This window comes from Belonocnema kinseyi, chromosome 1, assembly GCF_010883055.1.
Source record: "Belonocnema kinseyi isolate 2016_QV_RU_SX_M_011 chromosome 1, B_treatae_v1, whole genome shotgun sequence".
In the NCBI taxonomy this organism is placed as follows: domain Eukaryota; kingdom Metazoa; phylum Arthropoda; class Insecta; order Hymenoptera; family Cynipidae; genus Belonocnema; species Belonocnema kinseyi.
Window position 1 is genome coordinate 163,396,286 of NC_046657.1, and position 18,034 is coordinate 163,414,319.

The following is an 18,034-nucleotide window of genomic DNA, read 5'->3' on the forward strand; positions in this document are numbered from 1 at the left end:
CATTTTTAAAGTTGTGTATGAATGACCCCTAATACAGGATATTTTTATTCTGAAATTTGTGTAGTCAAGTATGTAGAAGACTAATCCGCGCTTTGAATATTTTATTAATCACTGCAGTTTAATGAAAGAGGCCATTATAATCACCTATATTTTTGAAATTGCTAATTGCTCTAATACTGCTTTTGGCGTATCCTAGTACGCGTTCACGAATGTGTTAACAATTATTAACCCTTTGACTAGTTTAATATGCTCTGCGAAATTACTTGCTTTGATATTAATTTGGTAGATAATTCAAAGTAAAATAATAAATTTGATAAAGCGCCGGAAAAACGCTGTCCATATCTAAATATGTTTTACAAAAGATATATTGTATACAAAGTGAACTAGTTATATATTTTCCACAAATTTTCTTTCACACCGACTATTAGGGTGAACCAAAAAACGATTTCCGAAATACAGGGAGTCGTTTTTAAAGGATTTAAGAGGAGTGTCTACTAAATAAATCATACTACTAGCTTTTATTTTTAAGCCCACTCTCACCGCCTCCCTCCACACAACGCCATAAATATGACCTAAAAATAAAAAAAACTACATTTTGACGTATTATTGTTAATCTTTATTTATTACTGTCATATTTTTTATACAAATAATTACTAATGGACAATTTTAATATTCAAATTATATTTAAGGAAATTCGTAATTGTTAATTTAAATGTAACTTATTTAGACAGTTATTAATTTTCGAAAAATGTAAGAAATAATTGTATTTTCTGAATACAATATAATGGTTAATCATTGTTTGGAGTAATACGTTTTTTTTAAATATTATGCGATCATTTAAACAATAGATTATTATTTATTTTTAAAACATCCAAAAATTCAGCCGGAGATGTCGACTTTTTTCTTAAATTGGCATCACATGCTACTTTTTGTTGAATAATTACATAATTTTTATACATTTCTTAACATTTTTGGTAAATTTCTATTTGTATAAACAATTTTCATTTACTAAAGCAGTTTTCTTTCAAAAATTATTTAAAAATAATATAAACTTGTACTAATAGAATTATTTTTATGATTGTATAATAAATAGAAAGAATATAGTAACCATTTTTCTTATTTTCTATACAACCTAAATTTGTTTGAACAGTTATTTCTTCAAAAAAATATTTTTAAAACCTTGTTTTATGAATTGAACATAACATTAGTTGATTTCTAGTAGTAGAGAATGATTTTAAAAGCTTTATGTTATTGTTTAAAGAATTAATTTAGTTTTTCTTCAAATTTTCTTTAAATTTAAGAAGGATCAGAAATAACAATTACACAGCCACACAAAAAAAGTGTGCGGATTTGGTAACAAGACACACGTATTCCTATGGATTTTGGGGCGCTGAATTCAAATTCGGTATCAAAAATCACCCATCACGTCATGGTTGAGCCATAACCTCAAAAAATGATGAAAATCGTGCACTGAGGCAAATAAATTTCAAAATAATGCCAGTGATGCAAATTTTCACTTCAAAAACATGTCGACAACTGTGAAGGATCAACCCTTGCCTGATATCAACTTATTTAACATAACTTTACCCAAAAGAACCTGACCTCACCTAACCTGAATTAACATAAATTTATTGAACTACACGTGAAGCTCTGGAAGCATATTTTCCCAGTAGCAAATGAGTGCTACATCGAATGAATTAACTCGAGCCTAAACTATAAATAAATCTAACCTAGCCTAACCTAACCTAACATAACCTCACGACACACAATTAAACTGATTGTGTTGTCCCCTTGTGTTTGCGGTACCGTTTGAATCAGCTCGGGCTTAACCTGCAAAGAGATCAAACATACCCTAACCTAAAAAAACCTGACCTAACCTAACCGATTACGCTAGCAACCCTGTTCTTGCGTACTTTCATATTGTGACATTAATAGCAGTAAATGTCTGGAGAGCTTGTTTGAAAGCAGTAAACGCAAATTTCCTCGGTAACAAAAAAAGTCCAGACTACGAGAATATTGTTGCGAAAATGATAAGAAACTAAAAAAAAGTTAGGCTGCTTGATAAATTTAAAACTTCACTTTCTAGATTCCCATCTGGATAAGTTTCCAGAAAATGTTGGCGATTTCAGCGAAGAACAAGGGGAACGTTTTCATCAGGACACAAAAGTGATGGAACAACGATATCAGGGTAGATGGGACGAGGTCATGATGGCTGACTTTTGCTGGATGTTGAAAAGGGAAACGAATGTAGGTCTTAAACGTAAGCGTAACCCTTTGCAACGTTCCTTCGAAGAAAAAAGGACACGTTATAGCAGTCAGAAAATAGACTGAAGTAGGTCTATAAATCAATCTAATTACGATAAAAAGCAAGATAAAATGTTAACACGAAAGATAGTATAAATATACCCCTTAAGTCTAAGAAAAGCAGAGAGAAAAAAATGTTGAATAAAACTTTTATTCATTTGCATGTTTAAGTTACAGTTCTATATTTTAATTGATACAAACATTGTCAGAGTAATTGAAATGGAGTCAATTCTACTTGTAGGTCTAAGTTTCTTCAAATGAGTAATGTGCGTCTACATTTTTAACCACCTGTAGTACAATGAAATGAATTTTATTGTGTTACAACGGGAACACTTAATTTAAGTTGTGTTGCGTTAAGCAAAATTTCGTTAGGTTCTGTTAAGTTAGATTCATTTGTAGGTTATGATCGAGTTAACCTATTAAATATAGCACACATTTAAGACTAAGAACCGTACGCTTACATAGCAAACCTCTATGAAGGTTAAGCCGAAGCTGAATGAAACGGTACTGCAAACACAACGGGACAACAAAATCAGTTTAATTGTGTTTCGTGAGGTTAGGTTAGGTTAGGCTAGGTTAGATTTATTTCTAGGTTAGGCTCGAGTTGACCGATTCGATGTAGGACACATTTGCTACCGGGAAAATATGCTTCCAGATCTTTGCGTGTAGTTCAATAAATTTCTGTTAATTCAGGTTAGGTGAGGTCAGGTTCTGTTGGGTAAAGTTATGTTAAATAAGTTGATATTAGGCAAGGGTTGATCCTTCACAGTTGTCGACATGTTTTTGAAGTGAAAATTTGCATCACTGGCATTATTTTGAAATTTATTTGCCTCAGTGCACGATTTTCGTCATTTTTTGAGGTTATGGCTCAACCATGACGTGATGGGTGATTTTTGATACCGAATTTGAATTCAGCGCCCCAAAATCCATAGGAATACGTGTGTCTTGTTACCAGATCCGCACACTCTTATTTTTTTGTGTGGCTGTGTTATGATTCAAGTAACAATATTTTTTAACAATATTTTGGAGGACAAACTGCTGTGCAATTTATTATTAATCATTTAAACAGTAAAACGCATAATACAAGCCAAATTCTGAAATTTTCTTTGTCCTCCAAAAATTGGTAGTAATAATAGAATAAAAGATTATCGTTCCCTAAATATGGTTTAAAAAAGCACTCTACATTTTGTAATGGAGTTATTTTTTGTATTTTTTGTCTACTCATTATAAACATTCATAATGAACTGCTGATTTTCGTTTTAGCCTTATACAATTATTTATAAGACTATTTTCAAGTAATTTCTGTAATTCACACATGCAGCATTAAAGTTGTTTTAAATTTGCCGCTTAAAAACCTAATAAAAATAGACCTTTTAAAAATGGTTGTGTTTTTAATTCATCTTATTGATCCACATTTTTAAATATAAAACTGCTTGAACGAATAAAAAAATTCTAACACTGATATTACGTGTTTAACCAAATATACTACTTCGCGAAATCATTCAAAATTATGTTCAATTCAGGAAATAAGTTTACAAAAATATTGTTGGAAAAATAATTATTTAGTCAATATATTATTTCCATACATTTTATAGTAATGAAAGTTGTTTAAGCAAATAGAAATTCGTCATAAATTAGAATAAATATATCAAAATTATTTTATTATTTAACAAAAAGTAGCATTTGATACTATTGTGTGAAAGAAGTGGAAATATCTGAGTTAATTATTAAAATTTTTTGAAATCAACAATAATTAATTGTTTTATTAATTACGTAATGTTTTAAACAAAATTTAGAGCTCCAAAAAATGACCAACTACTACATTTCATTAAGAAAAAACGATTACTTTTTTTTATTTATTGGGAATAAACAATTGTTTGAATAAGTCTACTATTATGTTTATAGTTCAAAATTCATCGATTATTGTCACAAATTCTATTGTTTTATTAAAAATAAAATTATTTTCTTAAAAACTGTACTATTTTGTTAATAAGTTTTCTTTTTTGGTCAAAACATCAACTCTTTGTTAAAAGGTCGACTACTCTGATAAACATTCATTTTTTTGGATAAACATTTGAATATAATGCCGGAAATTACTCCTTTTTTGGTGAAAAATTATTTTCTTAAATGTAAGTTCAACTATTCCATTTTTTGTCAAAAATTGATAATTTTAGGTTTATGGTAAATTCTGAGGCAAAAAAATCAACTATTCCATTTTTCTCTGAAAATTATTGTTTCTTAGTCTAAAATTCGATTATACTTTTTTTTATATTTAAAATCAATATTTTTCGGTTGAAAACTTATTTTGAGGGTTAAAAAATTATTTTTCTCATGCTATAATTAACAATTCTATTTGTCGCTGAAAATTTATCGTTTTTAGTTGAAAATTCAAGAGTAGTTGAAAATGTATGTATTTTACGGAAAATGTGTCTCTCTTGTTAAATAATAAATCTTCCTTATTGAACATTTGACAACTCAATCGAAAGTTAGAATAATTACCTGAAAAATTATTTTATTAGTCAGCATTTTATCTCTGTGTTTAAAATCGTTACTGTTTTGCTGAAAATTAATATCTTATGACTGAAAATTCAACTGTTTTGTAAAAAAATCTGGTTGAAAATTCTATTGCTTTGGTAGAAAATTTAAACTATTTTGTAAAAATTAAATGTTTCGTTGATATTTTAACTTAATTGTTGAATTTTTATAAGATAATTTGTTGGAATGAAAATTTAAATATTTCATTTTTAGTTAAAAATGTATCTTTCTTATTTGAAAATTCAACTATTTGATTGAAAATTGATTTTTTAAAAAAATCACCTTTGTTGATGAAAGCCGATCTTTTTCGAGAAAATTCCGTCTTTTCGGGTTGTAAAGTAAACTATATTCTGAAATATTACTCTTCGTAGGTCAAAAAGTCAACTCTTTCATAAAAAATACGTCTATTTTGGTAGAAGATGAATCTGTTTGTGGGTGAAAATTTAAATATTTGATTATAAATGCAATATTATATGACTTGAATTCTGGAAAGTTTCATATTGAATTTAATATAGTACCTATCCATTAATTTAAGTTAAGAAATTTTTTTTGATGCTCACATTCAATACCGCTCCATGTGCAGCGGTATGGAGCTACAGAGCAACTAATAGGGACAAAGCGCTGTACACCGCCCAACATTAATATATCACGGTATTCCGCCTAAACGTTGCCGAGAACTATACGACGTCCAACCATGATGTGGCGCGGTACACCGCCTAGATGCGACATAGAGCGGTGTAAAATGGAAACGACGGTTTGGGTAGAAAAAAATTGGAAATAACAGTTTTGGGTACAATGTTCCGAAAATATTTTCAAAAAACAATAATGGTTATTTTTATTAAATTGCAGATATCCTGTACAGATTTATTAATCTGTTTCCTAAATAAGAAATAGCGATGTACAACATTTGAATGAATACTATAAATATTAGGTCAGTGATGGCTATAAATACTGTCATTTTTTAAATTTCAGATTCAAGTCTATGGCTTCAATGCAGAGCTCTACCACAACATGAGTGAAGCACAGCACAAAAGTCAGGGACTTGTAGCTATCTCCCTTATGGTCCAGGTAAATATCGAGTTTTTTAAATTAAAAATAAAATAGACAACCTGGGTAAAATGGATGGTCAAAGATAGAGAGTCAGTCCGTTATTCCAGATGGTAGAAAGATCTTTCCATAATTTTTTGTACATAGTCAAAAAGACTCAGTATATGACCCTTCGTAGTAAGCAAATATTTGAGCGACAATTATAGTCTTTAATGAAATATTAGAGCCTAGGGATAATCAAATCAACTCTCCTAAGATTTTTAGTTCAGCTCTCTGTGATTGTGGAGTCGATCATCCTACGAGATCAAGTCGTCTATCTGAGATGTTCAAATCAAATTTCTTTGATTATAAGTTCGGCCCGCTGACATGTTTAAGTCGACCGAAACCAGATGATAAAGTCGACTATTTGAAATGTTAAAAATCGACCCTTCATGATGATCAGTATAGCTTTCTGTGATGCTTAAGTCAATCGTCCGGTTGATTAAGTCCACTATCTCAAAAGATCGAATCTAACCTCTATGAGGTTCAGTTCAGATTCTCTGCGATAGTCGAGTCGACTGCCCAAGGATATCAGGTCGACTATCTGAGATAATCAAATCGGACATCTTTGATGATCTGTTCAGCTCTGTATGATCTTTAAGTCGAATATATGAGATGATCAAGTTGACTATCTGAAATGGTACATTTTATTTAAATTATTAACTTCAACCATTTTCCAGCTTGGAATATTTTCTCTGTTAGGATGGATTTCCATCAGGTAACAATTAAACTCGACTCTCAATTTATTTGCGGAAAACACGGAAGCGTGTTATACTAGTACTAGTACTTTAGGAGGTGACCCCTGCATCGTTTACTGTGGGGTTAAATCGATTTTGGGAAGCCGCTAAATTGGCAATTATGTCGGTAGTTAAGGATCTCTCCGTTTACTTCTACAACCACAGTTTGAGTACTGATGACGCTAAACGAGTGGAAGTAAGCCTGGAGAATTGCCTCAGGAGCATGGCGACTTATCTAGTTCGTCATTAACAGAAACTATTTTTCCAACTTTTCAGATATTAATGAGTCTGGATGAGAGGGTCTTCCCTAGGGTCCAAAAGTGTCACATTGGAGGAAGCGTCGCGTAGGTTTTTTCACACGTGACACGTCTCTGATAAAAATAGGAAATTTAAATAAGCGCTGATACATTAAGATCAAATTTTAAGCCAAAAATAGGAATTTTTTATAAAAGACTTCAATGTTCAACCCGAACGTAAAACCGAATAGTTTAGATCTCTACAAATGAAGATAACTTTAACATAATTTGAATTTTTAACAAAATAATTAAATTTTCAATCAAATAGTTATAAAACAATAGAATTGACCGAAAAAGAAAGATTTTGTCACAAATGAGTTGAAACCTCAACAAATCAGATGAATTAAAAAAAAAGGTTAATTTCCTAGACAGATAAACGAATTTTTAACCAAATGTATGTGATTAAATTTTTAGTTAAAAAAAAAAGAAATTTTGAACCACTTTTTTTGTAAATAAATAAGACGATTATTTAAGTACACAGGGGAATCCTGTACCAAAATTATGAATTCGGAATAAACAAGAAAATATTTTTACACAAATAGACGAAATTTAAACAAAATAAATTCATTTTCTACCAAACAGTTGTATTATTAATGTATCAAGGAAAACATTTTTAAACAAAAACTGAATAGTTACATTTTAAAATCAAGAAATTAATTTTTAACAAAATCAAAATATGATTTTAAAAAAACTGATCTTTGAACCCCAAAATATGATTATTAATAATTTTTCATACGAAGAAGTTAAATTCGGGAGAAACATACGACTATTAACATTTTTAATTTTCCAGCAAAAAAACAAATGTTTAGCAAAATATTTGTACTTTTTCCATAAAGATGAATTATTAACTAAAGTGATTTATAGCTTAAAAATTAATTTTTAACTGAAAAGACGAATTATTAACAGTATAGTAATTTTTTTAACCAGATTTGAATTTTCAATGACAAAATCGATTTTACAATCAGGAAAAATCTCTTTCAACTCAAAAAGATAAATTTTGAACGAAACTGTTTAATTTTAAACCAAAATAATACATTTTTTTACGAAAATCAAATAGGTCAATCTTTGGGTTGAAAAATTCTGTTTCAACCAAACATTAAAAAGTATCTTTAACAAATATTAAAATTTGTAACTTTTAACTAACTAGTTAAATTTTGTACCGAAAAAGATGACATTTTAACAAAATAGCTCCATATTCAACAAAATAATTAAATTCCGAATAAAAGAGTACAATCTTCAACCAAGCAAGATGTATTGCGAACCAAAAATATAATAGTAAACTTTACAAACAAAACAATGATGATTTTTTCACCAATAATAGTTGGATTTTCCTGCTAAGGGTTTATTAATTTATTTGAAACTTAGGCGCAAAATGGAAAAAAATTACATGTTTCTTGAATGCATGAAAAATTAATAATTCATTAGAAAAGTGGGAAAGAGTTTATGGAGTCAAATGATGGTTATATAAAGTGACATTTATATTTCTTATACAACGGGTAAGGGGGGGGGGGGGGTAAGTTAAACATCATTGAAAGCAGCGTGATGTGTGGAACTCCAATACAAGAAAAAAATTAGTCAAACTAGGCATCTTGCATCTATAAAAACAGGGTTTTGTAGCCTTAAAAAACGTAACCCCTTTCATAATTTCCGTCCATGACTTCCCCTACTTTCTCCCACTTCTCTTCTCCTCTCCCACTTTCGATCTACACACTACACATTTGCTTCTCCTGTGTACACGAATTTCTTCCTTATCTAATTTTCCGTCTCCTTACTTTTTTCTGCATTTCTCCTTACTTTTTCTACCCACCCACTCTCCTTCACTTATGCTAAGTCTACTACACCACTTACTCTACTTACTCTCCATCAGTTTTTTTCCACTTTTTCTCCTACTTCCCCCCCTCTGATTTCCCAAATATCCCTCTTCTCAAGTCCCTTACTTTTCCTCTCTTAATTTCGTATACTTCCTTCCTCTCATTTCCCCTACTTTACCTCCCCTTGTGAGTTATAAATGAGGAATTGTAAATTGCAAGTTCCTCTCACTTCCCTTGCAAAGAATTTGAAAGAACTATGGAACCAAATGTTGAGAAGTGGTTCGCTGTAAACGAATCGAGTCACATGATATCTGCTGCAGAAAATTTGAAACAATCGTGGTCACTTGGAATCACAAACATTTACTGAAAATTACCCTAAGTTACTTGCAGACAGCGGAAGCACGTTCAGTCATATTATACCTGTTAACTTCTCTAAGGAAAACCGAAGATAAATAAAATAACTGAAAGTCAGCTAGACTAATTCGGAATTATTTACAATCATCAGGATCGCTGTAGTCAATAGCAGGCCTGCACATAGATGGGGAATTTCGTAGAAATTGCTGAATTGTCAAATTGCGATTTTTCCAACTCCACTGGCCTCGATTATTTTAACTTCACGAGAGCGACCAAGATCCCCAGCCTCTTGAACTGATCAAAAGGAGATGGTGGTGGAACTTTAAAATGTGGGTTTCGAGTCGATTTTCCCTCTCTTTGTAGGCCTTTTCAATGGATTATTTGATTAGAATCAAGAATTCGTGAAAATTCCCAGAGGCTATTCACTGCAGAATTGAGAAATCTTAAAACTGTGAATGCGGCAACCTGTATTGAATTCTTATAGAGGTTTCCAAGATTTCATTAAGAATGCCGAGATTTCCGATTCTGTTCGCAACCTCTTCTCTATCCACACAAAGCCAAAGAGGTCCAAGATTTCTACAAGCATGCTAGATTTCTCACATTTCCAAAAGTTCTTCCAAGAGTATTTTTAAGATTTGGCGCGCAGTTATCTGAAATTTATCAGTGCGTATATCCTCGGAAAAAATTGAATACAATTTTCAATTTGAAAAAAATTGTTGGTTTGGAGAAAACCAACTAGATACAAACCTTGAACATGTTTATCATCAATGTTTATAGACAGCTTTAAACAAGTTTAGTTCTATCTTAAAGAAAATCGGAAGGGTTTCTCTTTGACCCGGTTACATTTCTCAAGTATGCAGAAACTTAGAAAACTTTAGCTTCCTTCTCAGTGCCATTAACAGTTTCGAAAATATTTAAGAGTTTTCCCAGCTGTTTGTCTAAAGAAAGCTGAAACAGAGTACATCAACGTCATCCCTCTCTCTTAGATTTATTTTCTAACCCCTTTTCTCACGCGAAGAGTCGACGGCTTGGTGGTTGAAAGTAACCGAGTTTCCTTCAAAACTTAGTAATTTATTCTTGGATTCTCTCAACCACTTTAACCACAGACTGGTGAGAAATTTCCAGCATGTTTGTTCTTGGCTTTCTCTTTCCCACTTGTCCCTCAGATTGTCAGTTTAGGATCTCGTCGAGTAGTTGTGAAGTATAACTGATCAAGATTTATCTTCTTTTTTTTTAAATGAATTTCAAAATAGGATTCTGAAAATTTTATTCATTTCATGTTTGAAAACTGGTGAAAAATGTGGTGGACAATTTTCAGCTTTAAAATGAAGCTTTTTGTTAACAATCTATATTTTTGGGTTGAAAATTAAATTATTTTCTAAAAATACGTATTTTTTGTTTTAAATTTCACATCTTCGTGTATACCATCTTTTTAGTAAAAAATACAACTATAAATAGAAAATTGATCTTTTTAGTGGAAATGTTACTAGTTTGGTAGGCCATGAAACTATATGATTAAAAGTTAAACTGCTTATTTAGAAAATAACTTTTTTTTAAATGAATAGTGTCGGTTTCAAATTTTAAATATTTTATAGAAAGTTCATATACTTTGTGAAAAATTCTATTTTTTAATACATCTACTTTTTACCATTCATCTTTTTGACTCTTTAATTAAGTGGAATATTATCTAATTTTATCTTAAAAATTAATTTTTCAACTGAAAATGTAAGTATTGGATTTTCGGTTGAAAACTTGTCTTTTGCTGTCATTAACTTATCTTTTTGAAATAACAATACAACTATTTCACGGGAAATGAGCTCTATTACTCATTCGTCTTTTTGGGTAGAAAATTCAGGTTCTGCGTTTAAAATTTATCTTATTTCTTTTGGATTTAATATTCAGTTGAAAATTGGTATTTATGTTTCTATCTTACAGGTAGAAATATCGTTTTGATTTTGTCAGAAATTAATTTTTTAAACTGGAATTAAAACTAATCCATTGATTGTTGTCATTTTTTTATTTTACATTTTTGTGTAAAATTCAAGGCCTTCTTTTAATTCTTCTTTTTGCGTTGAAAATTAATCTTCTTTTTTTAAATTAATCTGTTGCGATGAGTATTTTGTAGAGTAATAAATAAACCTTTTATTTAAAGCACTAAACTCACTATTCACCACTTACATTAAATGAAACACAGTGATTCAATGTATAGATATTTATTCACTTTCAAGAGAAGTACGACTCAACTCGGTACAGGTTGAGTTATAACTGAGGTCCCGATTCTTCCTGCTATCGTCGCCCGGTCCCCCTTCTTATCGTAGAAGAAGGGGAAAAAGACAGAAGAGCAGGAAAAACAATGCCCCGGTCATGGTCACAGAACCCACTTATAATAATTAAACAATTATATAGTAACCTTCGCAGATTCGAAGACCATCCCAATTAGTAAATCAATCAATACATTTTGTGCGACAATCCAGCCTCCCCCCTCGGTTAAGAGAACGATTAATACATCATTTTAATCATATAATCATGAATTTTTATAATCTATCTGCGTACAACATTTCACATAGCATTATCGATAGATTCAAATGAAAAAATAAAAAGAGGAACACTTGCCCATAATTTCAAGCGTTGACGTTGTTGGTATCAATAGGTAAGGGTGCTAGTTTTGTCACGTTTCGTTTGAAGATATTTTTGGCCGTTTTCACGTTGTCAGTTCTTACGATCCCATCCGATCCAGGAAATGTTTCAATGACACGCCCCATTGGCCACTGCATGGGTGGAATGTTGTCTTCCGTGAGGAGAACGATGGATCCCACCTTTATTTGGTGTTCTCCGTTTTTCCACTTATGCCGAATGTTTAACTCGTTGAGATACTCCTTGTGCCACCTTCTCCAGAAGTGCTGACGCATTTTTTGTATGTGCAGCCATCGCGCCGATGCGGAAGGTGATGCTGAAGTGAAATCCACCTCTGGTAGATTTGTGAGAGAGTCACCTATTATGAAATGACCAGGAGTGAGAGCAAGCATGTCTTTTGGATCACAAAAAATAGGTGTGAGAGGGCGTGAATTTAGGATCGCTTCGACTTCGATGGCAAACGTATTAAGTTCTTCAAAGGTAAAAAGGACATCACCTATGACATGTTTAAAATGATGTTTGAACACCTTAACCGTAGCTTCCCATATTCCTCCAAAGTGAGGCGATAAAGGGAGAATGAATCTTTATTCAACCCCTTGGTCACTAAGGACGTGAGAAACCCTTTTATTCTGCATCTCAGATTGTAAGAGACATTTAATATCATTTAATTCATTATTTGCACCTATGAAATTGGAACCATTGTCCTAATATATGACACTCGGCCTTCCACGTCGAGCTGTGAATCTACGTAGAGCAGCTAGGAAACCTTCGGTGGTCATGTCACTAACTACTTCGAGATGCATTGCCTTAACGACGAGACAGATGAAAATTGCGACGTAAACCTTGACTCGCGATTGATTGCGAAATTTTTCTTCTTTTACGTAAAATGGACCACAATAATCGATCCCAATGTTACTAAATGGACGCGCTTGAGTTATTCTAATGCTTGGCAAGTTTCCCATTAAGTATTCAGCTGTCGACGGACTTACGCGGAAGCATGTGATACATTTACGAATGATCTTTCGCACTTGACTTCGGCCATCGAGGGGCCAAAATCGTCGACGTACAGCATACAACGTTGTCTTTATCCCGGAGTGTTTGTTTTCCAAATGCTCGTTGAGAATTATTAGCTCAGTAATGTGGCTTGATCGTGGCAAGACCATGGGATGCTGTTGAGATTGAGGCATGAATGAGTTTTTTAATCGGCCTCTCACCCTGATTATTCCGTCGTGACTAATACATGGATCGAGTGATGTTATTTTGCTCTTTTTGTGAACTCTTCTTCCTATTTTTAAATCTTTCATTTCTTCGGCAAAATGAATGATTTGAGTTGCACGAATTATAGCCCTTTCCGCATTGTTTATTTCTGATGCTCGTAAAAGACCCCTTTGAGAGTTTTCTTATTTTAATCGAAGACAATACTCAACAATTCTTTTTAGCCTTGAGAATGAAGAAAATTTTTTGAAGAATTCTGAATTTGGAAGAGTGTTTAAGCAGAATTCTTTCTTCAACCCGGGGAATTTGTTTGATGATGGAATGTCGATTGTAGGCCAAGTGGATTCTTCACGGTAAAGCCAATCTGGACCAAACTTCCAAAGATCATTTTTAATAAATGTTGCGGGCATTTGTTCTCTTGATAATGCATCGGCAGGGTTGTCATTCGTCCGCACGTGTCTCCAATCTTGAGTTCTCGTTTTTTGTTGTATTTGAGAGACGCGATTTGCAATGAAAGTTTCTAAATGATGAGGAGACTTATTTATCCAAAAGTAGACGATTGTCGAATTGGTCCAGAAAACAGTTTTTTTTATGGAAACATTAATTGATTTGTGCACTGTTGAGTACAATTTTGCAAGCAGTTCTGCGCCGCAGAGCTCCAAATGTGTGATGTTACGAGGGTAGTTCAATAAGTCCTTAGAATGAAGTATAAAAACAATTTTTTTTGGGTAGATTTTTTTTAATTTTTCAACATAATCTCCTTGGAGCTCTATACACTTGGTCAATCGCTTTTCAAGTTTTTTTAATCCTTCAGAAAAATGCGTTTTCGGAAGTTCCTCAAAATAAGCACTTACAGAGGGAATGACGTCTTCGTTGTCTGGAAATCTCTGTCCACCGAGCCATTTTTTCAAGTTTGGGAATAAGAAAAAGTCCCTGGGGGCTAAATCTGGTGAATACGGTGGTTGTTCGATCAATTCGAATTTTAGTTCTTCAATTTTAGCCATTGAAACGAAGCATGTGTGAACTCGGGCGTTGTCGTGATGAAAGAGAATTTTTTTTCTCGCCAAATGTGGTCGTTTTTTTAAAATTTCTTCTTTCAGCTGCTCTAATAATGATGCATAATATTCACCAGTGATTGTTTTACCCTTTTCCAAGTAGTCAATAAGTATAATTCTACGTGCATCCCAAAAAACTGTAGCCATAACCTTACCAGCTGACTTTACGGTCTTTGCCTTCTTTGGAACTGGTACGCCTGTGGAAATCCACTGTTTGGATTGTTCCTTTGTCTCAGGAGTGTAATGGTGTATCATTGTTTCATCCACAGTTACAAATCGACGAAAAAATTCCTCACGATTCCGACTTATGCGCGCCAAAAGAGCCTCAGAGGCGACCACTCTATTGCGTTTATTCTCAGCTGAGAGCAAACGCGGCACCCATCTTGCCGATAGCTTTTTCATGCCTAATTTTTCATGTAGAATTTAAACAATTGCACCTATAGATATCCTTGTGGCCTCAGCTAACTCACGCACTTTTAATCTTCTATCCTTCAACACCATATCGTGGATTTTATTGATGATTTCGGGAGTACTTGCTTCTACGGGCCTTCCTGAAGGTGGTTCGTCACTTGTTGATGTACGACCACGCTTAACTTCATTTACCCAGTTATAAACCGTTGCTAAGGCAGGGGCAGATGTGCCATGAACTGAGTCCAATTCATTTTTGATCTCATATGGAGTTAAACCCTTTAAATGAAAATGTTTGATTACCGCTCGGAACTCGTTTTTTTTTCATTTTTCTTAACGAACAATTTTTTTTTCAATTGGTTATAAAAACACGTAAACTCAAAAGATGTGGACTGTGATTGCACCATATATCTAGTCGGGAGTGGTGCTGACTGAAAACAGATGATTTGGTGCGATTCTCGCTTGCATCACAAAATCCATGCAGCTGAACGTCACTAAGCAGCGTTATTTCCGAATGAAATTCCACCCGTGTTTTGTGTATGTTATTCGGTAATGACTCATCCCAATCTACTTTTCACTCCCAGAGTTTCTGCATGATTATTTTTGCGAATAATATGGTTGGGCCTAGTAAGCCTAGGGGATCGAAAAGTTTGGCAATCTCACAGAGTACCGTTCTTTTAGTAATTTTGGATTTTAGTACGGGAGAGTGCACCCAGTAGATTGTGCTATCAGTCCTGGAGTTCCATGAAACACCCAGGGTTTTTAAAGTTTTACCACATATAGATCTCTTTCAAGAACAACAGCTGCCCTTGGATGTTGATGACATTCATCATTAATTAATAGCTTAATAGCTCGTGTGGCAAGAAACGGGATTCCAAATGTCACCGCATTTAATTGAAGGGAGTCAAGATTTATTCCATCGCGCCGCCACAGAATGCTCTGAAACCTTCTGTCTTCGTCTCGAATCTCGAATTGTCGATACATTTTTTCAATATCGCCTGTCAGTACATATATGTGGAACCTGAATCGAAGTATGTGCGATAGTATGTCATCTTGTAATGTGGGTCCTACCATTAATGTTTTATTTAACGAAAAACCGGATTCGGATTGTGCTGAACCATCGAAGACTACTCTGACCCTTGTTGTTGAACTATCTTGCTTAAATACCGCATGATGTGGTAAATAAAAACCAAATTCCCCTTAATCTTAAATTGGCAAAATGTGACCGAGTGTTAAATATTCTTCAATGATATCCGAATATTGACTTCTCAGTTCGAGTTGATGTTTAAATCTTCGTTCCAGACTATGAAGGCGTTTTAAGGCTACGGATTGTGATTCTCCTAATCTCTCATGATTTTGTCGAAAGGGTAATGCTACTATGTATCGACCTAAATCATTACGAGTTGTGTGAATACGAAAATGTTCTTCACATGTAATCTCTTCAGGAAAAAGATGTTTTTGACTGAAACCCTCTTCCAATTCCCAAAATTTAGAAATCTCAGATCTAAGCTCCGCAAAATTGCATTTTATCGCGCGCGATGTTGTGAGAGACATGGAATTAACATTTCCGCCTGCGATCCATCCTAGTTCAGTTTTTTTAAAAATTAAATCGCCAGCCCGATCAGATAATATGATTTGACCCCCACAACATATGGATAACGATGGTCCAGATCCAAGAAGCATGTCCACTTTTAATGGCAAATGAAATGTTGTATCAGCCAGTTGTACATTCGGAGGTATTTTGATCACTTCCCGAGGAATGATATCATTTGGTACTAATTCAGCTATCTGTGGAATCGTGAGGAAGCAAAGTGTTCTTTCATAACTGCTATGTAAAGAACGAATTGTTATTTTGACTACAGCTTTAGCGACTGTTGTTAGGTTATTTAATGCACCCACGAAACAGAACATCTCTTCTTTGGCAATCGTAGTGCCGTGGCTAATTTCTCCGTTATGAAGTTAGCAGATGAGCAGGTATCAAGAAGAGCTTGACATCGTATCGGTCGTCTCTCTTTATCCAATGAATAAAGGACTGCGCTTGTTATTAATTGATTCATTGGAATTTTTGTCGTTAATGAGATGTATCGATCACTGTTTCCTGTGGGTCTTGTCAGCTATGACTTAAAGAATGAAGACTCAAGATGCAAGAGAGTGTTATGTTTTTTTATGCAAATCATGCAATTACCGAATTTACATTCCTCTACTTTGTGATTAAATCGAATACAATTTGGACAAGGTGAGGCATCTTGCACAACTTGAATTCTTGTCGGAATTGAAAAACTGCGGAATTTCTCACATCGAAAAAGGGGGTGAGTCTTGCATCTTCAAGCCGGGCATGGTTTTATAGTCGATGTTAGGAAAGCTGTTTTTGCGTTCCTTTGGTTTCCAGAACTACCTGGTGTGCTACGAGTACTTGTGTCTTTGCTGAGACTTTTATTCTGAGATTCGCGCTGAGATAAACGAGTGGCTGTTCTGTATAAGAATTCCAACATATCGTCGAGTTTAGGAAATTCGTTTCGCTTTAGGGTTTCGTCCCATTTTTCTAATGTCGTTTTATGCAATTTTTCTTCAATGTTTTGAACTAAAATTTCTTCTGAGATCTTTGATAACATGTGTTGTTGTGTATCATCAGCTAACTTTATTAAACCTTCGGAGGTTTGCTTTCCTTGAACAGGCAGACGCAAAATTAAACTAAGAGGTCGGGAAATAATTAAACGTGTGTCTTGATATTTTTTGTGCTGCATCAGCTTTAAGTGCCGATTTTAAATATTGGAGTTTTTCTACATTAGTTAAATCCGTTTGATCATGTATCAATGATATAAAGGAATCCCTGACAGCAAGCCACTCTTCATAAAGGCCGCTAAAGGTTGGCAATGTAGCCAATGGCAACTATACCCTGCGCTTTGTCTGTTGAACGTCCAAAGTACGATCTATGGTATCTGTAGATTGATCTGCAGGTTGCGTTGATGCTAAAAGGCGTTGACCGTCTGCCACAATTTCAAGATAATCATCCTGAATGGCATAACGGTCGAGGACAAGTTCGATATGGGGGGCCTCTGTGTCTAGCAACTCGATTTGATCCTGTATATCGTCAAACTTTTCAAAAGTATTTTTTAATCTTTGCAAATGTAAACCTAATTTCATTGAATCTGGTTCTTCTTCACGATATTTGGCCAAGAAGTTTTTAAAATTAGCTATTTGACCCTTGATAGTACCCTTCACTTTGTTTAGAATAACAAGCTGCTCGTTTGCCATCGTTGCCGATTAGAGGAAATAAATCAGTAGTTTTGGAACAAGCTCGCCTGTTATACAGTACATTATAGAAGCTGAAAGATATTTAACGAATTTTCATGCATGGATACTGCGTTGTCATGTTCGTAAATGTTGGTAATCCGGCACGAAGGAGCATGTTTTGTCGAGTAATAAATAAACCTTTTATTTAAAGCACTAAACTCACTATTCACCACTTACATTAAATGAAACACAGTGATGCAATGTATAGATACGAGGGTGGATTGATAAGTTTCCGGCCTGACCAAGAAAAACAACGTTTTTAAGAATTTTTTTTTTATTTCTCAACATAATCTCCTCCAAGGCTG

The 18,034-nt window shown here is 33.6% G+C and overlaps 1 protein-coding gene across 1 annotated transcript in view; it reads left to right on the top strand.

Annotated features, from left to right (window-relative positions):
* LOC117171836 (carbonic anhydrase-related protein 10-like) overlaps positions 1–18,034 on the top strand; it is a 201,710-nt gene that overhangs the window by 143,111 nt on the left and 40,565 nt on the right. Inside the window, exon 3 of the mRNA XM_033359474.1 lies at positions 5,812–5,907. Coding sequence (XP_033215365.1) covers positions 5,812–5,907 — 96 coding nt within the window. The remainder of the gene's footprint in view (positions 1–5,811; positions 5,908–18,034) is intronic.